This window comes from Neovison vison, chromosome 6 (assembly GCF_020171115.1).
Source record: "Neovison vison isolate M4711 chromosome 6, ASM_NN_V1, whole genome shotgun sequence".
Lineage (NCBI taxonomy): Eukaryota > Metazoa > Chordata > Mammalia > Carnivora > Mustelidae > Neogale > Neogale vison.
The window spans coordinates 218,104,744-218,129,518 of NC_058096.1; the positions used below are offsets into that span (position 1 = coordinate 218,104,744).

At 42.7% G+C, this 24,775-nt stretch overlaps 1 protein-coding gene across 1 annotated transcript; it reads left to right on the plus strand.

The window, feature by feature from the left end:
• The first annotated feature begins 14,622 nt into the window (after nucleotides 1-14,622).
• LOC122910782 (olfactory receptor 24) lies at nucleotides 14,623-15,564 on the plus strand. Its single transcript, XM_044255411.1, has one exon. The coding sequence runs from the start codon at nucleotides 14,623-14,625 to the stop codon at nucleotides 15,562-15,564; it is 942 nt and encodes a 313-aa protein (XP_044111346.1).
• Nucleotides 15,565-24,775: the final 9,211 nt, after the last annotated feature.

Genomic DNA, 24,775 nt, shown 5'->3' on the forward strand with positions numbered 1-24,775 from the left:
CCTATTCTCACCCCTCTTGTTCAACACAGTACTAGAAGTCCTAGCAACATCAATCAGACAACAAAAAGAGATAAAAGGTATTCAAATTGGCAGTGAAGAAGTCAAACTCTCTCTTCCCAGATGACACAATACTTTACATGGAAAACCCAAAAGACTCCACCCCCAAATTACTAGAACTCATACAGCAATTCAGTAATGTGGCAGGATACAAAATCAATGTACAGAAGTCAGTTGCTTTCTTATACACTCATAATGAAAATACAGAAAGGGAAAGAAGATAATCAATTCTATTTACTACAGCACAAAGAACCATAAGATACTTGGGAATAAATCTAACCAAAGAGGTAAAGGATCGGTACTCAAGGAATTACAGAATACTCATGAAAGAAATTGAAGAAGACACAAAAAGTTGGAAAAGCATTCCATGCTCATGGATCAGAAGAATAAACATTGTTAAAATGTCTATACTGCCTAGAGCAATCTATACTTTCAATGCCATTCTGATCAAAATTCCACCAGCATTTTTCAAAGCGCTGGAGCAAACAATCCTGAAATTTGTATGGAATCAGAAGAGACGCTGAATTGCTAAGAAAATGTTGAAAAAGAAAAACAAAACTGGGGGCATCAAGTTGCCTGATTTTTAAGGATACTACTAAGCTGTGATCACCAAGACAGCATGGTGCTGGCATAAAAACAGACACATAGACCAGTGAAACAGAGTAGAGAGCCCAGATATGGACCCTCAACCTTATGGTCAAAAAATCTTCGACAAAGCAGGAAAAAAGATAACAGTGGAAAAAAGTCTTTTCAATAAATGGTGCTGGCAAAATTGAACAGCTATGTGTAGAAGAATGAAACTCGACCATTCTCTTACACAATACAAAAATATAAACTTGAAATGGACAAAAGATCTCAATGTGAGAGAGGAATCTATCAAAATCCTAGAGGAGAACACAGGCAGTAACCTCTTTGACTTCAGCCACAACAACAACTTTCAAGATATGTCTCCAAAGGCAAAGGAAGCAAAAGCAAAAATGAACTTTTGGGACTTCATCAAGATCAAAAGCTTCTGCACAGCAAAGGAAACAGTCAACAAAACAAAGAGCCAACCCACAGAATGGGAGAAGATACTCGCAAATGACAGTACAAAGGGCTGATGTCAAGATCTATAAAGAACTCCTCAAACTCAACACACACAAAACAGATAATCACGTCAAAAAATGGACAGAAGATATGAACAGACACTATCCAAAGAAGACATACAAATGGCTAACAGACACATGAAAAAATGTTCATCATCATTAGCCATGAGAGAGATTCAAATAAAAAAACCACATTGAGATACCATCTTATACTAGTTACAATGGCCAGAATTAACAAGACGGGAAACAACATGTGTTGGAGAGGATGTGGAGAAAGGAGAACCCTCTTAAACTGTTGGTGGGAATGCAAGCTGCTACAGCCACTTTGGAAAACAGTGTGGAGATTCCTTAAGAAATTAAAAATAGAGCTTTCCTATGACCCTTCAATTGCACTACTGGGTATTTACCCCAAAGATACAGATGTAGTGAAAAGAAGGGCCATCTGTATCCCAACGTTCATAGCAGCAATGGTCATGGTCGCCAAACTGTGGAAAGAACCAAGATGCCCTTCAACAGACAAATGGATAAAGAAGATATGGTCCATCTATACAATGGAATATTATGCCTCTATCAGAAAGGATGAATACCCATCTTTTGTATCAACATGGATGTGACCTGAGGAGATTATGCTGAGTGAAATAAGTCAAGCAGAGAAAGTCAATTATCATATGTTTTCACTTACTTGTGGAGCATAAGGAATAGCACAGAGGACAAGGGGAGGTGGAGAGGAGAAGTGAGTTGGGGAAGTCGGAGGGGGAAATGAACCATGAGAGACTGTGGGCTCTGAGAAACAAACTGAGGGTTTTGTAGGGGAGGAGGGGGCGTTGGGTGAGCCTGGTGGTGGGTATTATGGAGGGCACATATTGCATGGAGCACTGGGTGTGGTGCATAAACAATGAATTCTGGAACACTGAAAAGAAATTTTTTAAAAAGGTCCAAGTAGGTAGAGTACCTATGAAACAAGACTCTGAATTGATAAGAATTGAAACTAAGTGATGAATACATGGGGTTTCAAGCTGAGGCATGAGAAAAATTGCCCATTTTGTTGGTAAAATATGGTGGAATGTTGCCAGTTTCGTATGACTCAGCCTAGTGCTATGTTCTCTACTTTTGTCTATGGTTGGGTGATTTCTATAGTTAAAGGCTTTTAGAAGCTGGTGCTTAATGTATCAGTTGGTTCCATGGGTATTTGTTGACTCATGACCCAATAATCCGGCAGTGACCTAATAAAACTGAATTCCTAAAAATGCAAAAGTAGAGACTCCCACTGATGCCACCCTGGGACCAATACTCAGAGCAAGGATCTGGTTGCAGACCCATTCAACTAGCCTCTATCTTCGTGTGTGCCCATGGGTAAGATGCTACTTTCTCCATCAGCAGAGCTAGAAGGAAGTCATGGTATCTTTACAGAAAGTTGCCCTCTTGAGGGTAAATGGGACTGGACGCAGCCTTTGTTTCTCAGTATGACATCACTGGGGGAATGCAGGGAGATGTTTCTTGGTTCTTGAGCTGGTGAGGAACTCTGGCTTCAAAGAAGAGGAGATACTTCCTCTAGGAGAAGCCCTTGACCTTGGGGAGACAGAGTTTAGGAGGGTTTGCTCCCTGAGGAGAGAATGCAGTGCACATTGGGAAACCTACAACTTGCAGCAAGTTGCCTCCTGAAGATGTCACATAGTCAATACAGGCTTCCTACTGCCATGTCCCAGTCCCCATAGGAAACAACTATTCAGGGAATAGAAGTGAAATTGGACAATTTGTCTAACAAGGAGCCTTGGGAATTGACTTCTTATTGGCCCAGAACTTGTAAATATTCCCTCTGTTCTGATAATTCATCCCCACCCTAGCTTTTCTTCTTTGGGCCAGGTGGATATCTACCTGTGCTTCTATGAGGCATCGTCTGTCCCTAAGATATAACCTCATCATTCTTGTACTTTGTGGAAGCAGAGCAGCATCTTTATTGACCATCCCAGAGAGGAAACTGAGTGAAGTTGCTTCACTCACATTGCTTCAGTGATCATGTCAAGAAGAGGAAAGATAGTAAGTGGACTTGGAAGATGAGAGAGTGAGAGAGAACAGGAGAGAGAGAAGAGAGAGAGTGAGAGAAGAAATGAAAGTTTGAGAACAATTAGAGAGAATGCAGGCAGCAGAAAGAGAATAGGCAGTGTTCTCAGAGAGCTGGGTGGTTCTGCTGGGCTCAAGTTAGCATCTAAGTCTCAGGCCTGAATCTAGTGGTGGCTCATGAGTCTGTTCAACATAGTCTTGCTATGATGCTAGCAAGCCCTTTCCAAAGTCCGTAATTTGCAGCATAATCTTGTTCTTATTAATCTATAAAGTTTATTTAAAAAATTACTCAGAAACATGTATACATTCCAATGACATATTCTTACTGTATTAAATTTTACATTTTTAAAAATTTTTTAAAGATTTTATTTATTTTTTTAAATTTTTTTATTTCTTTTCAGTGTAACAGTATTCATTGGTTTTTGCACTACACCCAACATTTTGATCACCAGTTTGAGAAATTACCTTCATGAGTAGTTGCATTTTATAAAGCTGAGGCTTTCTATAATTCTAGGGGCAATTGTAATTTCCTCACTAAGCATCCAACTTTTTCAAATATTAAGGGCCTTTAAAGCTAAGATTTGCTGGAACTTTATAATTAAAAGTAAATCTCCAATGAAGAGGGACAACTTCTAACATTCAGTTTCTGTCATTAAAGTAATATTTAATTTTTATTTGCTTATAGATTTTATTAGTTTGAGGCCAATTTTATTAAAAAATTATTTATCATTTTGAAGTCTTAAAGATAGCATTTTGTCAATTTAAATTTTCAGTTTTCTGGTTAAGTATACTTCAGATATAAAAGGTATCAAACTGCCCAAAAATACCTTGGAGCTGTTGCTACATAGACAAATAGTGTGTACTTTTAAAGGATTCTCTGCATTTTGACCTACATTATCTGATCAAATATTAATTTTTAAAAATTGTCAAAAGTTAGATATTGCATTAAGAAAACAATCCATCCCAAAATGTGAATCACGAACCTTGACAGACAGTGATTCAAAGTAATCATTTCATTTATTTTAATATATAGGTTTGAATGTAAAAATATTTGCTAAATATGACTGACATTCTCCCTATCATTTAAGAGTATGTTATGTGTATTAATAAACAACATTTTTTTTTCAAAATTTAGGTTAAACTGGTAACTCAAAAAAGGCATTAAACCACTATTTAAAACTAAATTGAAACTTTCCTCTTATATGAACATTTATCCTGTCATTAAGCCGCTGCCTTCGGCTCAGGTCATGATCTCAGGGTCCTGGGATCGAGTCCCGCATCGGGCTCTCTGCTCAGCAGGGAGCCTGCTTCCTCCTCTCTCTCACTCTGCCTGCCTCTCTGCCTACTTGTAATCTCTCTCTGTCAAATAAATAAATAAATAAATCTTTAAAAAAAATTAGTCATTGAAACTCTTGAGTTTTCAAATTCAGTAGCTAAATGATAACTATGTTTCTTTAGACAAACAATTCTTTGAATTGGAGACATTAAGTATAAGGAGTCTTCCTTCTTCTGCAACAAGCTGGGACCACAGTCTTAGTATCTGGTCCTGCTTTTCCAAGCTCCCTTCAGTATCTCAAAGAAGAAAGTGTTTCTACCAAGCTGTGTTGGCATAAGTGCAAGTTATTTCCATCACTGAGTCTCTGAAGTCATTGAGATTCCTGACCTTTCCTGCTGAGAAACCATGGATACCAAGCTCTAGGGTTCCGTGTGAGATGGGAATTGTGTTTCTTTGAGTAGAGCAATCATCAAGATGATTAGGGAGCATGTGAGTATCCCAGTTCCAGAGACTTACACTTCTCCAAGAGTTGTGGAAAAACCGGGAGTGATGGAGGAAGTGAGTGGGAATTCGGTGGGAGATGGTAAGGGGGCTATGGAAGTTCAGGAAGAAAGCATGCAGAAGGGCAGCATGGTTCAGTGGAAGGGCTATGCGTTTGGGACTCAGGCAGACATCCAGTGGCAGCTCAGCATTTAATGACTGTGGAAGTTACACATCCTTTCCCCATTTGGGGCCTCAATCGTCTTATTTGTAGAAGGGGCATTGTAATCCCTTCATCACAGTTTGTTGTTAGGATAACATGCCATATATGTACTATCTCTATTATAGTGCTTGGCACATCCTAGGATTCATTAATATGAAATGTGAAAAAGGATGGAGACAGGGCGCCTGGGTGGCTCAGTGGGTTAAGCCTTCAGCTCCCTTCAGCTCAGGTCATGATCTCAGGGTCCTGGGATTGAGTCCTGCATCGGGCTCTCTGCTCAGTGGGGAGCCTGCTTCCCTCTCTCTCTCTCTCTTTCTGCCTGCCTCTCCGTCTACTTGTGATCTCTTTCTGTCAAATAAATAAATAAAAATCTTTAAAAAAAAAAAGGATGGAGACAGGAAATGACAGGAAAGGATGCATCGTGATGGAGATTGGCAAGTTGTCCCTTCCCCCAAATCTGGGGTAAAACATAATTTTAGGAGGGCAGTAGTAAGTAGAGCAATACATGCAGATTTGCAGTAGAATCAGGGTATTTTTTTCACATGAAGGTAAACGTGGGTTTTGTTCAGCTGCATTTCCTGAGGATTCTTAGAAATTCTCAGGGTAACTTTCTATTATGTCCATTTCCTCATAATTTGATAAATGCCTCTTGAGTCTGTTTCCCTTCTTGAACTTTGAATTTATCAGTTCACTCCAGATTCTTGAAATTGTAGAGATGAAGAATACACGTGCTAGATTCAGACTGCTTGGCTTAGTTCTGCCACCTGCTGTCTGTGAGGTACCGTTTGATTTTATTAATGTCCTTGTCTCTCCATTTGCTTATATGTTACACGGTTCCTTATGTTTTCTTATATGTTACCTTCTATGAAATAGGACAAAGCTCAGTGGGTTGTTGCGAGTAGCGATTTTGCAAAGAACTTAGGGCAGTACCTGTTGCTACAGAAGGCACTCAGTATAAAAGAGAATTATTATTCATGCGAATATTGAACAGTAGTGTTTATGCCTTGTGTATCCCGTATAGGATGCTGGCCACAAAACCAAGCAAAGACATACAATCCCTGCTCTCAAGTGTCTGGAGGACAGGGTCTGTGTCATTTCATGTCTTTGTCCCCGCCACTCAGCCCAAATCCTGGTATATGACAACCATCAGTAATTGTTCATGGAATAAATGAGTGGATGAATGGAAAAGTGAACAAAAGTATTATAGACAGGGTACCTGGGTGGCTCAGTGGGTTAAAGCCTCTGCCTTCGGCTCAGGTCATGATCTCAGGGTCCTGGGATTGAGCCCCACGTTGGGCTCTCTGCTCAGCTGGGAACCTTTTTCCTCCTCTCTCTCTCTCTTTCTCTGCCTGCCTCTCCACCTACTTGTGATCTCTGTCTGTCAAATAAATAAATAAATAATCTTTAAAAAATAAAATTAAAGTGTTATAGACAGGGGGTATACTTCGTGAGGATTAATCTGACAGTGATTTCAGGATTCTTTGAAGGAAGGAAAATGGATATACAAAGACTAAGAACTAGGACTTGCCAACCGAGAAGGAATGGGAGACTTGATTTACTCACAAGTAATAGTGGGAGGAGGTAGATGGAAAATGAGTATAGGAATAGAATGTTCAGCTTCTGGAAGTGGTAGCAGCTCATTGATGGATTGCTTTTGGCAGTGGAGGAAATGTTTCAGTCATACTGGTCTAGAGGAATGGTGATATCATTCACAGAAAGAGAGATTCTAGAAGAAAATAGACTTCATTTTTTATATAATGAACTTGCCAAAGCAGGACAAAAGAGAGATAGCACTGCTTAATATAACCATTTTATTCTGGGTCAGACACTGTAGATAATTTTATATTCATATCTCATTTGATCCTCTAGAAAACCCTGTTCGTTATATAACATTATCATCATTCCCTTTCAAAGAAAGTGAGGTTTACTCAAGTTTACTCAAGGTCACTTAGCTAGTATGTGGTGACCCGTGAATCATATCCAGGTGTGTCTCTTTTCAGAGTCCTTCCTTAACATCTGAACTGATGATGCCTAATGTTGGCTGAGACCATGCTGTGATGCTGAGCCCTACTTGGATCCCTTTCCACATGCTACCTCCTTTTAGCTTCTAAGAAAACTCAGAGGTGGGTATTATTTCTCCCAAGTATAAAGATAACAGAAAATGAAGTTTAGCAAGGTTAATTGTTACTAGTTTAAGAAGCCAGTGTTTTAATTCTAGTCTGTCTGGATCCAATTATCTGGGAGCTTCCCACTACTCCACACTGTATTTGTAAAAATTTGTAAATTTTTGTAAAAAAAAAAGTTTGCAGGCAATAATTCAGGTCTAGGTTTGGAAGTCTGGAGCTATAAGTCTGAGAATCACCTCTGAAAAGTAGCAGACCTGTGCAAACAAAGTTTTTAAAAGTGGATCCTAATGGGGAGGTAGGACATTTCATTAACACCTGAAATGGTATACAAAGTAATGTCAAGGTATATATTTTCCTGGGTAGGGGTTGGAGAGAAAGGGAGGCCTATAGTTTAGCAGAATCCCTAAAGGATTATAGGACCAAAATTGTTGAGGAAAAAAGAGCCAAAGTGAAACTATTTTGAGATCTACTGTCTCAATAAATTTCAAGTATACAATACAGTATTTGTAACTATTTGCACACCAGATCCCCAGATCTTACCCACTTTATAACTACAAGCTTATACCATTTGACCAGCATCTCCCCATTTCCCCCAAGCCCCTGGTAGTCACCATTCTACTGTCTATTTCTATGAGTTTGACTTTTTTAAAATTCCACATATAAATGAAGTCATATAATATTTGTCTTTCTCTGCCTAGAATATTTCACTTAGCATAAAGTCCCCTGGGTTCATCCATGTTGTCACAGAGGTCAAGATTTCCTTCTTTCTCATGACTGAATTTTCTATATATCCCACAGCTGCTCTATCCATTTCCCACTGATGGACACTTGCATTGTTTCCATATCTTGGCTATTGTGAATTATGCTGTAATGAACATGGGAGAGCTGATACTCATTTGAGATACTGATTTGGTTTCCTTCAGACACATACCCAGAAGAGGGATTGTTGGATCATATGGTGGTTCTATTTTAACTTTTTGAGGAACTTCCACAGTTTTCCACGGTGACCACACCAGTGGTCACTTCCACCAAGACTGAACAAGGATTCCCTTTTCTCCATGTCATGACCAACAGTTCTTATATACTGTCTTTTTGGTAAAAACCGTCTAAAAGGTGTGAAACGATATCTCAGTGTGATTTTTGTGTTTCCCTGATGATACACCTTTCATGTACCTGGTGGCCATTCTTTATCTCTTCTTTAGAAAAATGTCTGTTCAGGTTCTTTGCCCATTTTTAATCGGATTACTTGCATTTTTGTTATCAGGCAGTATAAATTCCTTATATATTTTGGATACATCCCCCATCAGATACATGGTTTGCAAATGTCTTCTCCCATTCCACAGATTGCCCTTTCTCTTTGTCGATCGTTTCCTTTGCTGTTCAGAAACCTTTTAGTTGGCTGTTATCCCACTTGTTGACTTTTGCTTTTGTTCCCTGTGCCTTTGCTGTCATATAAAAAAAAAATCATTGCCAAAACTGATGTCAAGGAACTTTCCCTATGTTCTCTTCTGGGAGTTTTATGAGTTCAGCTCTTACATTTAAGTCTTTAATGTATTTTGAGTTATTTTTTGTGAGTGTTTTAAGATACGAGTCCACTTTCATTCTTTTGAATGTTTACAGTCAGTTCCCCCAACATCATTCGTTGAAGAGACTATCCTTTCCCCATTGTGTGTTCTAAGCACCCTTGTAAAAGATTAGTTCACTGTTGACATATGAGTTTACTTCTTGGGTCTCTGTTCAGTCCCACAGATCTATGTGTTTTTATGCCAGTGTCATACTGTTTGATTACTAGAGCTCTATAATTAGTTGAAATCAGGAAATGTGATGGTTCCAGCTTTGTTCTTTCTCAAGATTGCTTTGGCTTTGGGGGGGGTGGGGTGTCTTTCATGGTTCCATACAAATTTTAAGACTGTGTCCTCTGTTTCTACAAAAAACGCCTTTGGAATTTTGATAGGAATTATGTCGAATCTGTAGATCACTTTCAGGAGAATGTATGTGTTCACAATTTTAATTATTCTAGTTGATGTAACAGGATATCTTTCCATTTATTTATGTCTTCTTCAATTTCCTTCATCAGCGTTTTAGTTTTTGGCACATGTTAAATTTTGGTTAAATTTACTTTGATTAAATGGATTCCTAAGTGCTTTATTGCTTTGGGTGCGATTATAAATGGGATTGTTTTATTTATTTCTTTTTCAGATAGTTCATTGTTAGTATATAGAAATGCAACTGATTTTTCTGTGTTGACTTCATATCAATTCACTTCACTTCACTGAGTCATTTGTTAGTTTCAGCTGTTGGGGTGTGTGTGTGTGTGTCTAGTTCTTAGGGATTTTTTATATAGAAGATCATGTGCATGTATTTTTTTTCTGATCTCATTGCGTTATCTTTCTGTGTTTTTTGTTTGTTTGTTTGTCTTTAAGTAGACCCCACACCCAATGCAGGGCTTGAACTCACGACCCTGAGATCAAGAACTGAGCTGAAATCAAGAATCGGACATTTAACCTACTGAGCCACCAGGTGCCCCTTTCTGTGTTTTCCTGTAGCTTGTCGAACTTCCTTAAAACATCTGTTTTGGGGATGCCTGGGTGGCTCAGTTGGTTAAGCGGCTGCCTTCGGCTCAGGTCATGATCCTGGCGTCCTGGGATCGAGTCCCACATCGGGCTCCTTGCTCGGCAGGGAGCCTGCTTCTCCCTCTGCCTCTGCCTGCCATTCTGTCTGCCTATGCTCGCTCTCTCTCCCTCTCTCTCTGACAAATAAATAAAGTCTTAAAAAAAAAATCTGTTTTGAATTCTTTGTCAGGCAGATCATAGATCTGTATTTATTTTTTAAAAAGAGTTTATTTATTTCTTTGAGAAAGAGAAAGCGAGAGAGATCACAGAGGGAGAGGGAGAAGCTGACTTGCTGCTGACTGAGTGGAGAGCCGGGGGCAGTGCCCGATCCTAGGACTGTGAGATCATGACCTGAGCCGTAGGCAGCTGCCCAACTGACTGAGCCATCCACGCCCTCCATAGATCTGTATTTCTTAAGGGTCAGTTACTAGAAATTATTGTGTCATTTGGCTGTGTCATCTTTTGTTGACTTTTTAACATTCCCTGAAATCATGCGTTGATGTTTTCACATTTGAAGTAGCAGTTACATCCTCCAGTCTTTTTCTGACTGGCTTTGGGTGGGGGGCGGATATCCCTCTGTTAGCCCTTCTAGTGATTCTTGGGCTTTTCAGTGGATTCTTAGACCTTTCCAGTGAATACTCCTGCTTCACACTTCTTGTTCCCAATGGGGAGGGGACATTCCTGAGACCCTGTACCTTCTTTTGATCCTGCAAAGCCAGACCAGAGGCTGACAGCCTCCAGTTTGCTTTCCCTGGGGTGGTGCCCCGAAATGCTCAAGTTGGTGTGTTTTCTCTCAATTCCTCAGAGTTGGGCTGGTTTTCTACACTTGCTCACTAGCCATCTGCAAATGCCCAGACTTGCCGCCCTTGGGGGCATGCACTGGAAGCCAGCCAGCCATGGCTTGGTGGTGTTCATGGGTGAGGCACTCGGGGCACTGGGAGAGCTGGCAGGAGAGTTGGGAGAGTCTACAGGTGAGAAGTATTGCCAGCAGTGTGCGGGCAGGCTTCCAGATGGAATCTGTGGAAGAGTTAGCAGGATCTGGAGCCCTCTGATGCATTGGGAGCCTTGCCTGCTGTGCTCCCAGCCTCTCCCCGCCCTCCTCGCCCTCCTCGCATAGCTCCCTGCATGGGGTAAGAAGGAAGTGGGTCAGCACATTGCACAGCTGGGGAAGTCAAACACTCGCTCACATGCTCTTACTTTACCACGTGGGGAAAAAAATCACGGCTCAGGGGTTCTTCTTGACACTGAGCTGTGCTGTCTTGGGGAAATGCGACCATGCTACCGTGAAGTTGTTCTTCTCACCCTCTTCCGAGTATCAAATATCAGATTTTCTCCGCTCTAGTTGTGCACTAGAACATCTCCACTGGACCCTGGGCTCCGACACGCATCCTCTGGTCGATGGCAAGTTGTCAAACTCAGTGTTCTTTGCAGAGAAGATGGAAAACTGTTCTCCTATCTTCGTGACATCACATAGTAAGTGATCACTAAAGGAAAACGGGACTATGAACTGAGAGAACGAGATCATGTAATCTGTCTAATTGTGTAGGTCTTCTCTTAGGACCTTCAGTAGTTTTTTTTTTTTTAAGATTTTATTTATTTATTTGACAGAGAGAGATTACAAGTAGGCAGAGAGTCAGGCAGAGAGAGAGGAAGGGAAGCAGGCCCCCCGATGAGCAGGGAGCCCGATGTGGGACCTGATCCCAGGACCCTGAGATCATGACCTGAGCCGAAGGCAGCGGCTTAACCCACTGAGCCAGCCAGGCGCCCTGGACCTTCAGTAGTTTTATTAAAGTTTCAAGCTTTCTTTTCCGAATTATGCATTTAAGAATATGAATGTTCTTCTATATACTAGTTTCCCTACACCTCCTTTGATTAGCTAAGTTTTTTGTTTTGGGGGGGTGGCTTTTTTGAGTTTAGTTGATACAGTGTTACATTTGTTTGAGGTGGACAATCTAGAGATTCAACTTCTCGACACATTACATTATTCTTACTGCAGGTGTGGCCTCCATCTGTCACCACACGATGCTATTACATCATTGACTGTGTTCCCTAGGCTGTGCCTTTTATTCCTGGGACTTCATTCATTCCGTTACTGGAAGCCTGTATCTCCCATTCCCTTTCACCTGTTTTGCCCATCCCCCCGCCCCCTCCCTCTGGCGACTTTCAGTTTGTTCTCTGTATTTATAGGTCTGATTCTTTTTTTTTTTTAACATTTTTATTGAAATATATTTCACATACTGTAAAATTGACCCTTTAAAACTGTACAGGCTAATGTTCTTTAGAACAATCACAGAACCATTTTGACAAATTAACCTTTGTGGCAATCACCACAAATGTTAATTATGGAACACTTTCAACTCCTTTTTTTTTTAATTTTTTATTTCTTTTCAGCATAACAGTATTCATTGTTTTTGCACCACACCAAGTGCTCCATGCAGTCCGTACCCTCTCCAATACCCACCACCTGGTTCCCCCAACCTCCCACCCCCTGCCCCTTCAAAACCCTCAGATTGTTTTTCAGAGTCCATAGTCTCTCATGGTTCACCTCCCCTTCCAATTTACCCAAATTCCCTACTCCCCTCTAACACCCCTTGTCCTCCATGCTATTTGTTATGCTCCACAAATAAGTGAAACCATATGATAATTGACTCTCTCTGCTTGACTGATTTCACTCAGCATAATCTCTTCCAGTCCCGTCCATATTGCTACAAAAGTTGGGTATTCATCCTTTCTGATGGAGGCATAATACTCCATAGTGTATATAGACCACATCTTCCTTATCCATTCGTCCGTTGAAGGGCATCTTGGTTCCTTCCACAGTTTGGCGACCGGCCATTGCTGCTATAAACATTGGGGTACAGATGGCCCTTCTTTTCACTACATCTGTATCTTTGGGGTAAATACCCAGTAGTGCAATTGCAGGGCCATAGGGAAACTCTATGTTTAATTTCTTGAGGAATCTCCACACTGTTCTCCAAAGTGGTTGCATCAACTTGCATTCCCAAGTAGGTCTGATTCTGCTTTTTGTTTGTTCATTTGTTGTTTTAGATTCCGCACAGGAGTGAAATCATACAGCATTTACCTTTCTCTGTCTAATTTCACTTAGCCTTATACCCTCTAGGTCCACCCATGTTGTTGCAAATGGCAAGATCTCATCTTTTTAAAAGGCTGCTTAATATTACAGTGTGCATATCTATATCTATATATTACATAGATAGATGACAGATAAATAGATAAATAGATAGATAGATGATAGGTTTTTTAAAAAAGTATAAATATTCCTGGTTTCAATGATGATGCATATATTATTTTTAAATGTCCTTTTAATAGCTCTGAAAATAGAGGAACAGGCTGATTATCTTTTACTAATGATTTCTAATTTGACTACATTATGATCAGAAAACGTGATCTGTTTGACTTGTACTCTTTGGTATTAACATTTGCTTTATGGCCTGATTTTCTATACCCTTAGCAAAATTTTGCATGCTCCCACCCCTGGTCTCTCAACTACTAAAAAAAGATATGATAAAATCTTCTAATATGATGTGCTTTATCATCTTTTCCTTGCAGTTCTATTAGTTTTTCCTTTATATATTATAAGCGTGTGCTATTAAATGCATATTAGTTATTTTATGTATTATATATGTATAATATATAATATATCAGTTATTAGCTGCTTTTTTTTTCGGGTCAGTTTTCCTTTTATTATGATATATTGACTTTCCTCATCCTTTTGGATGCCTTTGCTTTAAGTATGCCTCATCTGATATCAACACGCTGTCTGTCCCCCACTTGCTTCAGCTGCACATGTCCTGAAACAAGTTGTTCATCTTCATCTTGGTTAGTATTTCTTGATATACCCTTATTATTTCCTGATGGTCAAACCTTCTACATCATTATAGGTTACATATATCTCTTGTGAGATAATAGAATTTTGTTCCTTTGTCCAATCTGCGACTCTCTGCTTTGAAAGATTAAAGCCATTTAAACATTTGTTATAATTACCCATATATTTTGTGATTTTTCTCTGCTTCTTTATAGTTCCTTTCCTGACTTAAAATGGTTTGACCAAAACCTCTTAAATTCTGTTACTCCCCTATTGTAATTTATAAGTTATAAATCCTGTATCCATTATTTTAGTGGTTACATTTAAACTTAAGTCATGTGGAAAGTCCAAAATACCCAACATTCTTGTTCTCCTGCAACTCAAGGCAAGAACCTTTCAACACTTATTCTAATTCCTCTTTTGTAGTACATATAATTTTCCCCTAGTATCTTAATCCATCTTGTTTATGTGGTACTATTATTATTAGTTTAAAACTCAGTGTTTTTTTAAATTTTTTTTCTACATATAAACAAGTTACTTGGCTCTTCATTGCTTCCTGGATATTGCTTATTTTTAATTCAATTTGTTTTATCCTGAAGTAAATCCCTTAGTTTTTTCAGTAAGTTTTCATGCATGGTGAACTCTCTCAACAGTTTTCTGAAATGGGAATCTTCATGGGAGGGTCCTACGACTAAACCTTGACATATGAGTTGCTGTAAACACTTCATCAACAGTTCAATATGGAACCTGTATATAAACAGATGTTATTCTCAGTCCAGATGGGAAATGGGTTGTAATCTCATCTGATCTTCCAGAACCATCTCTGTAGCTTTCCTGGAATATCATCTTTTCAATACTTCCAGAGGAATATTACCCATGGAACCAAGGAACCAAACCAGTGCATCTGAATTCATCCTCCTGGGACTTTCAGAAAGTCCAGAGCAGGAGACCCTCCTCTTTGCTCTGTTTCTGTGCATGTATGTGGTCACCGTAGTGGGAAACCTGCTCATCATCCTGGCCATCAGCTCAGACTCCCACCTCCACACTCCCATGTACTTCTTCCTGGCTAATCTCTCCTTGGTTGATTTCTGTCTGGCCACTGACACAGTCCCCAAGATGCTGGTGAACATCCAAATCAGTAGCAAGTCAATCTCCTATCCCTGCTGCCTGACCCAGATGTACTTTTTCCATTTCTTTGGCATTATGGACAGTGTTTTAATTGCTGTGATGGCTTATGACAGGTTTGTGGCTATATGTCACCCCTTACACTACACCACCATCATGAGCCCACGCCTCTGTGGCCTGCTGGTTGGTGGCCCGTGGATGTTTTCCTGCGTCATCTCCCTCATTCATATCCTCCTGATGGCCCGTCTGGTTTTCTGTGGGAGCAATGAGTTGCCCCACTTCTTCTGTGACCTCACTCCCCTTCTCAGGCTTTCTTGCACTGACACCTCTGTGAACAAGATCTTTGTACTCATCGTGGCTGGGATGGTGATAGCCACGCCTTTCATCTGCATCCTGGCCTCCTATGTTCGCATCATTGTGGCCATCATGAAGGTCCCCTCTGCAGGGGGCAGGAAGAAAGCCTTTTCCACCTGCAGCTCCCATCTGTCTGTGGTTGCTCTCTTCTATGGGACCACCATTGGGGTCTATTTGTGTCCTTCCTCTGTGCGCACAGCTGTGAAGGAGAAAGCCTCTGCTGTGATGTACACTGCAGTCACCCCCATGCTGAACCCCTTTATCTATAGCCTGAGGAACCGGGATCTAAAAGGGGGCCTGAGGAAGCTTGTCAACAGAAAAGTTACTTCATCTTCCTGACCACAAGGACACTTGGGCACTTCCAGGAAGTAGGATCTCGACATCTAGGATCTTGGGCTAACGAATGGAATGGCATGGTTTGGGAGAGTAGCCACTTTGGATTTTGAGTTGAAGATGTTTAAAAGGAAATCTGGCCTTGTAACTATTTTCTCAATTACTTGGACCAGTAAGGGTCCTTTGCTGTCTTCCCAGAAAGATCAGTCTAGTTTCTGCCAGATTGGATTTGTCCTGGTTCAAAACCCAGTTAGCTCTCAACAAATATTTATGGCGTTCGTGTTCTGGGCTTGCTGTGAGTGCTGGCCATGGAGTGGTGAGCAGGAGACCCAAGGTCCCTACTGTGCAGAGTTTATAGTTGAATGTGGGAAAAGATACTGGACACTAATTTTAATAGAATGAACTATGCACATGAGGGCAAGGATAGGATAGAGTAGAACCCCCTACAGAATCTGGAAGGGGGACTCCGGGAAGGTTTTCTGGGAGAGATGATCCTAAACCTCCAAGGTAAGATGATGTTTTCTCAGGCAAATATGAGGAGAAATAGGATCAGAAAAAGAAAAAAAAATACAGTATGTGCAAAGGTCAGAGAACAAGAGGAAGAGAGAGAAGGACGCATTTGTGAAGTGAAAAATCCGGTTATGGTGAATAACTTGGGGAATGCCAGGTCTTGAAGGACTTTGGGACCAACTCAAGAGTTTGGCTTTTTCCTGAGAACCAGGCAGTTCATTGACTTCTAGAGACCAAAGTCAGGGAGCACATAGGTGAGTCATGTCCCCTGTACCCTCACTTCTATGGCATGGGCTGGATGACATTTGTACAAGGCACAGGGGAGAAAGAGATTGAGACCAGGCACTAAGAAAACAAGGAGCCACTTGATGGTATAGGTCTTTGTAGCCAAAGAGGAAAATACCAATCAACTGAATCATGAATGTCTAAGCTAGAAGGAAACTGAGGCATGTCTCGGTCGCCATATACCCCTGTGGAATGCAAATGAGTCGTAACACGGCTTACAACAGAAATGGGAGTTATTTGTTGCAGGTTTTCCTTGTGCCTCCTCACCGTGTTCTTTTACACTCTCATTTCCTTATTCTTTAGCCCCTGTGAAAGCAGTGCACCTCATTTACGTGTATTGTGAAGTAATTCTAATCTTTACGTGGAGATTTGCAACCCAAATGGAATGAGCAGTGAATTTGGGCTCTATTTCTGGGCTGAATGAGCACTGAAGGGGGCCAGAATTTTTCAAATGGTGCTAAGGAGCTGACAGCATCTTAAGCAGAATGGCTTTGAATAATTTGTACCTCTAGCTTGCTTACGTTACTTTCCTTCCAAGAGAATTCATTGAGACTTTCTCCGTTGAATAGACCTCCAGACCTGACCCTGTTGAATGAAGATGCTTTCTAGGGATACTCTGGTGAAGAACACCCAGAAATTAAGGATAGTGGAGTTTGCTCCAGGGAACCCATCACTGGGTCAGGAAGTCACCAAAAGTCAGCTGATAGTTGAACCAGAGCTTTTTCTCCTAGTAGGTCGTCTTGCCCATATGCGTACGAGTAGTTGCAGTAATGGTTGGGAGAGGGGATCCGATAGGGGATGCCTGGCACCAATAAAAACCTCTTAAGATTCTGTCAGCCAAACTATCTCTGTCTTGTTTTGTGTTAAAAAAAAAAAAAAAAAGTTAAGGCCTCACCTCCAGGAGAGATTTGTCCTGGTAACCCTAACAATATCAACATCCAACATTTGCTGGCATTGATACATGTTTAATTAATTAATTCAACAAATATTTAGCAAGTGTCCTTTATACTAGCTAATATTCTAAGCATTGGCAATAGAGCTGTGAGCAAGAGAGGGGGAGGGGGAAGCCCTTTCCTTTGACTACAAGGTTTAGTACCAAGGGGTTTTTTGGGGAGTGAAATTGTGCTGTATCCTGATATCAGAGCAATGACTTTGAAGATACTAAAAATTTTAAAGTTGCTTTTTAAAGATTTTATTTATTTATTCGACAGAGAGACAGACATCACAAATAGGCAGAGAGGCAGCAGAGAGAGAGGAGGAAGCAGGCTCCCTGCTGAGCAGAGAGCCTGATGCAGGACCCAATCCCAGGACCCTGAGATCATGACCTGAGCCAAAGGCAGAGGCTTAACGCACTGAGCCACCCAGGCACCCTGGTACTAAAAAATTTAAGTGCTCTTTCTCCCCAGGTCCCACAAATCTATACATGGGATAAAATTCCAAGGACTGTAAAATAGAAAAAAGAAGTTAATTTTACTGATACTAATTTTTTCAAAAATAAAATTAAACACTAGATAATAAAGCAACCATTCCCATTTCAGCAGGGAAAACAATAAACAAAGAAGAAATCACTATGTCAGATAACTACCAGTGGTGAGAAGAGCTTCAAAGGTTTAATGGAGACTATGTGACAGAGACAGATGGGGGAGCTATTTATATGGGGAGATATTAATATGGGCATTTCTGAGAATACTTTGTCTCTGGTATGGTGACTTCTGAGATGAGACCTGTATCAGGCCAAGAAGAAAGTATTCCTATGAAGGAAGTGGGAACAGAGTGTCCGAGGAAGGGAATTGGACATGCAAAGTCAGGAACAAGTTGGTATTTAAGTATTAAGGATTTGTCCATGTTTTTAAAATATATGTAGATTAGTGTAAACAATTTAGATTTGCAGGAACAAAATCCTGCAAGCATTATAAACGCAAAGGGTCATTATCTCATGGTTTCTGTGGGTCAGGAAACTAGGAGTGGCTTAGCTCCAGGATGAAGCTCAGAGTCTCTGATAGGGCGGCAGTCACAGTGTCAGCGGGCACTATGGTCAGGCCCTGTCTTCACTAGGGCAGGGGACCTGGCTGCACCCTCCCTCTGGGCAGATCTCACTTCTTCACTCATAGATACAGCAGATTCAGGACATACGGGTCTCTCCATAGCGGGGCAGGAGAGAGAGGGGAACAAACACAGAGAGGGGGAGAGAAACAGAGAGGGAGAGAGAGGCAGAAATAGAGACAGAGGGAGAGCGAGGGAGACAGAGAGAGACAAAGAGATAAAGACAGAGACTGAGATAGAGACACGGAGAGAGACAGAGAGACAGAGATAGAGAGGGAGGGAGACAGAGACAGAAAGAGAAGGGAAAAAGAGAAGGAGAGAAAGAGGGAGAGGGAGACAGAGAGAGACAGAGACACAGAGAGAGAGAGAGAGGAAGGGAGAGAGAGGGACAGAGAGAGGGACAAAGAGACACACAGAGAAAGTGAGAGGGAGAGGCAGAGATAGGGAGAATGAGAGGGAGAGAGAAAGAGAGGGAGGGAGAGACAGGGAGAGAAACAGGGAGAGACTGAGGGGGACACCAATATCCTCCCAGCAGCTGCCCTTCCAGGCGATGTTGGTGGCCTTAAAGCTGGGTGTTGCTGGACACTCCGAAGTCATGCAGTTCCGTGTCAGGACACACAGGGGCAGCAGAGACACCTGGCCGGGCTGCCCCCTCCTCTCACCTGCGGGAGGAACAGAACTTTGCAGGGAGCCTCCGGATACCATGCCCAGACCTTCTGCTAATCCTTCCTGGTTCCTGACCCTTAATCCACTTCAGCCTCGTCACCACAGGGGAGCCACAAACCTGCAGCTTCCCGAGGGCATCCCAAGTCAGTGCACATGAACAAAGTGGCCTTACGTGCTCCAAATCCCCTGTGCATCCCACCCCCAGGACTCCCTCAATCTCTGCTCTCTTTTCCCATCTCACCCAGGACTGGGACTGTCTGGGGTCCAAATGGGGAGGGAGGTCCACAGGGCCCTTGTTCTTTCCGAGGTAGGGAGAGAGAGAGAGAGAGAGAGAGACAGGGGGCCAGGGAGAGAGGGGGGAAGGGACCCCATTCGTGACTAAAAATAAAATATCAGCCTCTGTATATGGGGTGTCAAGTCCAGAGGTGACCTTGGGATGGGTGGCATGTAGTGTCCACTTCACCAAGGGAACATTTGGAGAAGAAGGCCAAGGGGAATGTGGAGAGACGACCTGCGTGTTTAGGACCCTCATCCTTCCCTTCACAGACACTCATTGGGTGCCTGTGATGTTCCTGACAAGCCTCGGACGATGGATGTTCACTGATTAGTGAACAGCCAGACTCTGCCCTTCAGGAGCTAACATTCAAGTGTCCGAGTCCATGAATATAATTAAGAAGTGCATCGAGGAAGATGTGAGGTCACATTTTTTTGAAGAACAAAATATGGGTAAGGGTAGAGCGGTCTGTGACAGTTTTTCTCCTTTATAGCTTTACTGAGATATAATTCATGTAGCATGCATTCACCCACTTAAACTATACAACTAAAAAAGAAAATATATTTTTAAAAGGCAATTTTAAAAAACCATACAATTTAGTGGTTTTCAGTGTGTTCACAGAGCAGTGCGCCCATCACCACGATCACTTTTAAAACTCTTTATTCCCCCCAAAAGAAATCCCACACTTAATGGCAGTCCTCATGCCCCGTGTCACCCCTACTCCGTAACCCCCAGCCCTGGATAACCATAATCTATTTTGTTTCTGTAACTTTGCTGATTTTAGACATTTTGCATAAAAGGGACAGAGAGTGTGTGGCCTTTGTGACCGTCTCCTTTCACTGAGCCTTGTTTTCCAGGTTCATCTATGCTGGAGTATAAATCAGTACCTCATTCTTTTGTAAGGCCAGATCCTAGTCTCTCCTATATTGGGTATATGTCCAGAGACACCGCATTTTCTGTATCCGTTCATCAGTGGATGGGCATTTGGGATTTTCCCCACGTTGTTTCCACTTTTTGGCTCTTAGGAATAATGCAGCTACAAGCATTCACATACAAGTTTTGTACAGACAGGATTGTAGGGTGTTTTTGTTATTTTTTGTACTGAGGCATAATTGACTTAGAGCATCATGTTAGTTGCAGGTGTCCTACATGATACAATGTTTATATGTCTTCCTAAATGATCACCACAGTACCTCTGAGTCACACCCGTCACCGTACATTGTTGCAAAACTTTTTTTCTTGCCATAAGAATTTTTAAGATTGGGCGCCTGGGTGGCTCAGTCGGTTAAGCATCTGCCTTCTGCTCAGATCATGATCTCAGGGTCCTGGAATCGAGCCCCATGTCTGGGCTTCCTACTCACTGGGGAGTCTGCTTCTCTCTCTCTCTCTCTCTCTCTTCCTCTGCCCATCCCCCTGCTCATGTTCTCTCTCTCTCTCAAATAAATAAATAAAATCTTAAAAAAAAAAGAACTTTTACGATCTAGTGTCTTAGCAACTCTTAGCAATACACAATTGCATTGTTACTAACAGTCACCATGCTATACACAGGATTGTGGTTTTGTTACACTAACTAGTTAGGGAAGGCCTCACTGAAAAGGTGGCATTTGATTAGCCGTTGGAAAGGTGAAGGAGGGAACCATTTGGACAGGCACAGGGCAGCCAGCTCCCAGGCCCTGAGCTGAGAGCCGGCGGGTGTGCTCAAGGAATCACTGCGAGTCGAGATCGGGACCATGTTAACAGAGTTAAATAATGAGCAGCTTTCTGATCATGGTGCAGCTGTTGGAGCAGTTCCCAGAGACAACAAAGAGCTTGCAGGAAGCGTGAAGAGCTCGGTAAGGAAGGGGCAGCAGAGGGGAGCAGAACAATGAAAGCTGGGGGGGGGGGCGGGGGGGTGAGTCATGGCAATGGGAGTGTGAACAGAGGTGTTACCTGGGTCAGTGAGGTGTTACCCTGGGATCGGAGCCAGCTAGGCGGAAGGGGGGGGTATCCCCAGTGAAAGCAGGCAAGCCTGGGCTTTAGAAAGTGAATCTGGAAGGGCACCAGCCTGGAGCTCCCCACCCTCCTCAAAGCCTGAGCAGGGAAGGTCAGCTTCCCAGTGGATGCCAAGCCCCCAGCCCAGCAGAACACAGGTCTTAGGTGTCATTAACCCCTGATTTGTCAGGAGCTGAATGAGATCAGATTTCCCTGGGAGGCCTGATGTCCTTGAGGGAGGGGTCCCACAGTGTGTCCTGGTTATTTCTGTCCTCTGTCCCCAGTCCCCCCACAAACCTAAAGAACGGTCACTATTCACTGCGGACAGTCTCTCTCTGCTTTGGAGTCGGGGAAGGGGCTGAGGCTTGCTCCAAGTCTGAGGATAGGTTCGAACTCTCAAGAGAGTCCGGTTTCGGCAAACCTAAGGAATATCCTCCAGGGAGTACCTGAAAGGTGGGGGAAAGGGAAGGAGCCTTTCCTTTAAAGATTTTATTTTATTTTGAGAGAGAGCAGGCAAAGGGAGTCCTATGTGTGGCTCGAGCCCAGGACACTGGGATCATGACCTAAGCTGAAGGCAGACACTTAACCCACTGAGCCCCGCAGGTGCCCGGAGCTTTTCCTTTAGAACAGAGTGGGGTCCCCTAGGACACAACAGGCAGGGTACCAGTGCTGAGCTGATATCTTATTAACAATAAGATATGCAGCCTCTTCCCCAGGCTTTTAGAAGGAAGGGCTTCTCAAAGGAAGAGGGGAGTTCCTCCTGAGAAGGAAAACATCTTAGAGCTGTGGCCAGTATCCTGGCGGGGGGTCCCCAGACCTTCCTGAGAATCAGACCAGGGCTCGGGATCCCCCCTTCCTGGAGAAATACACATCCATAGACACTGGTAACATTTCAATGCCTCAGAGCAGACCCCGGGGCTTGGACTAAAATCCCAAACAGCCCCTTGCTAGCTCGGTCACCTTGGGCAAAGCCCTTACCCCACTATGCTCCGGTTTTCTCTCTGTACCCTGGAGAAAGGGTGATCATCTTTTCTGCCTCATTGGCATATGGGATGATTAGACACAACAAGGCATGTGGAGGCTTTAGGGCAGCAGGTGGCGAAGGGGAAGTACTGGGCTCTCATTATTACTGAGGAATCCCATCTATCGGTTCTAGGGGTACATGTTGCTGCTTCTGTCCTTAGGGACCAGAGGAGGATGCACAAGTTTGGGGAGGGCAGTTCAGAAAATCCATGGTTTTGCCCTTATTCGGACCCAAGGCTGATTTCCACAGAGAACAGTGGCACATCCAGCAGATGCTGCTTTCACGGCCCAGAAGCAGGAAGTTGGGGCCACCAGGTGGTTGAGCCTTAAGGGCAACATGGAGGGTGTGGTCTGTGGGGTTTGGGGATGAGGGTGGGGGTGATGAGGGATGGGGGGAGCTGTTTTGGGACCCTCTTCATCAAAAGCCTTGGGGGGGCACCTGGGTGGCTTAGTGGGTTAAAGCCTCTGCCTTTAGCTCAAGTCATGGTGCCAGGGTCCTGGGATCGAGCCCCGCATTGGGCTCTCTGCTCCACGGGGAGCCTGCTTCCTCCTCTCTCTCTACCTCTCTGCCTACTTGTGATCTCTGTCAAATAAATAAAGAAAAGAAAAGAAGCAAATTCTTAAAAAAAAAAAAAAGAAAGAAAGAAAGAAAGCTTTGGGAGGCTTGAAGCCTCCAGCAAACACATGTGGTTAATGAATTTTGTCCTCCTGGGGGAATAACATCAGCAAGATTCATTGGCGATGTCTGTCTGGGCCTGAGCGAATGAAGGATGTGGTGCGTGTGTGCGGGCATCTGCTTTCCCCGTCGTGGGCCTCCTTCATTCCTTTATGGATTACCCGTGAGCTTCCAGAGAACATGCCAGAGACAAACAAGGCCCTGGCTGGGGCTGTGCCCACAGCCCAGCCTGAATGTTGGAGGGGGAGGAGAGATATTTTCTATACACACACGTACACATAAAGATCAGTGGACAACATTGGCTTTGTTTTTGTTTCAGTGTTTTTATTTCTTATCAAACACGTGGTTCTCTCCTCCCTCTTCTTTTTTTTTTTTTAAGATTTTATTTATTTATTTGAAGGAGAGAGAGAGAGAGCAGGAGGGGGAGGGAGAGGGAGAGAGAACTTGAGCAGACTATGCTGAGCACAGACCCCAATGTGGGGCTCAACCCCATGACTGTGAGATCATGACCTGAGCCGAAACCAAGAGTCCCACACTTAACCGAGTGAGCCGCCCAGGTGCCCTCTGCTCCCTCTTTTAAATTCTATTTTTATTATGTTTATGTTTAAATGTTTGTTATTTATTCCACAATGCATCCTGGCTCACCGTGATCTTCCTTTCTTCATACTGGCTACTTCCTGAGCCTCTCACTGGATGGACCGGAGCTCAGTGGTCAAGCTGCCTGTGGCCACTAGGCTCAGAATTCAATTTATAACTTGGTTAATTTTAACTTAAGTTTGAAAATTGAGACTCAATTCAGGGATTGGAAAACCTCTGACTACATTTGGCAACAACGTGGGTATAAGAATCTACTTTTCTAAGTGTAAATTTCATGAAGCTTAGATGTAAATCCAGTAATTCTGATGAAAATGTAGCACATGAATTGAGATGTGCATATAAAATACACACTGAATTTTGAAGACATTATTATAAAAAATGTAAAATATCTCAGTAATTTATGTTGATTCTATGTCAAAACTAATTTTCAACATGTTGAGTTCAATAAAATACACTATTAAAATTAATTTTATCTGGGGACACCTGGGGGGCTCAGTCATTAAGCATCTGCCTTCGGCTCAGGTCATGATCCCAGGGTCCTGAGATGGAGTCCCACATCGGGCTCCCTGCTCAGCAGGGAAGCCTGTTTCTCCCTCTCCCTCTGCCCGCCTCTCCTTTTGCTTGTGCGCGCTCTCTCTCTCTGTGGCAAGTAAGTAAATAAAATCCTTAAAAATTTTTTTAAAAGAAAGTATTTTAAAAAATAAATAAAATTAATTTTATCTCCACACACACACAGTCACGCCATTGAGAACCATTGCTCTAGGCTAAGTAGGGCACCTTATCTCATGGAACTCTTGGCTTCTGGGCCAGGAATGATCTTGACCTTGCAGACAGGAAATGGAGCCCCAGAGGGGTTCAGTGACTTGCCCAAGGTCACACAGCAGGATAGAAACCCAGGCCTTCTTAGTCCCCAGCCCTGGGTGGTGCATCCCCCACTGTGCTTTCCCAGAGCAGCTCTCCCAAGTTGAGTGTCAAAACCCAAGTTCTCGGGCATCTGGCCTGGCCCTTTGAGGCAGCAGCATTCAGTGGCCACGTTGTGTTTGAGCTCCGAGCATCCCTTTCTTTATGTGGTAATGAGCTTACAGTAAGCCCTGCCTTCCCTGTGGTGTGATGAGAATTAAATGTATTCCAAGGACTAAGGTCAGGAAGGACAGGGTCCGGGGTTTCTCATT

Excerpts from the sequence above, each read along its gene's own strand:
- LOC122910782 (XM_044255411.1), top strand. The coding sequence starts at position 14,623 with ATGGAACCAAGGAACCAAACCAGTGCATCTGAATTCATCCTCCTGGGA.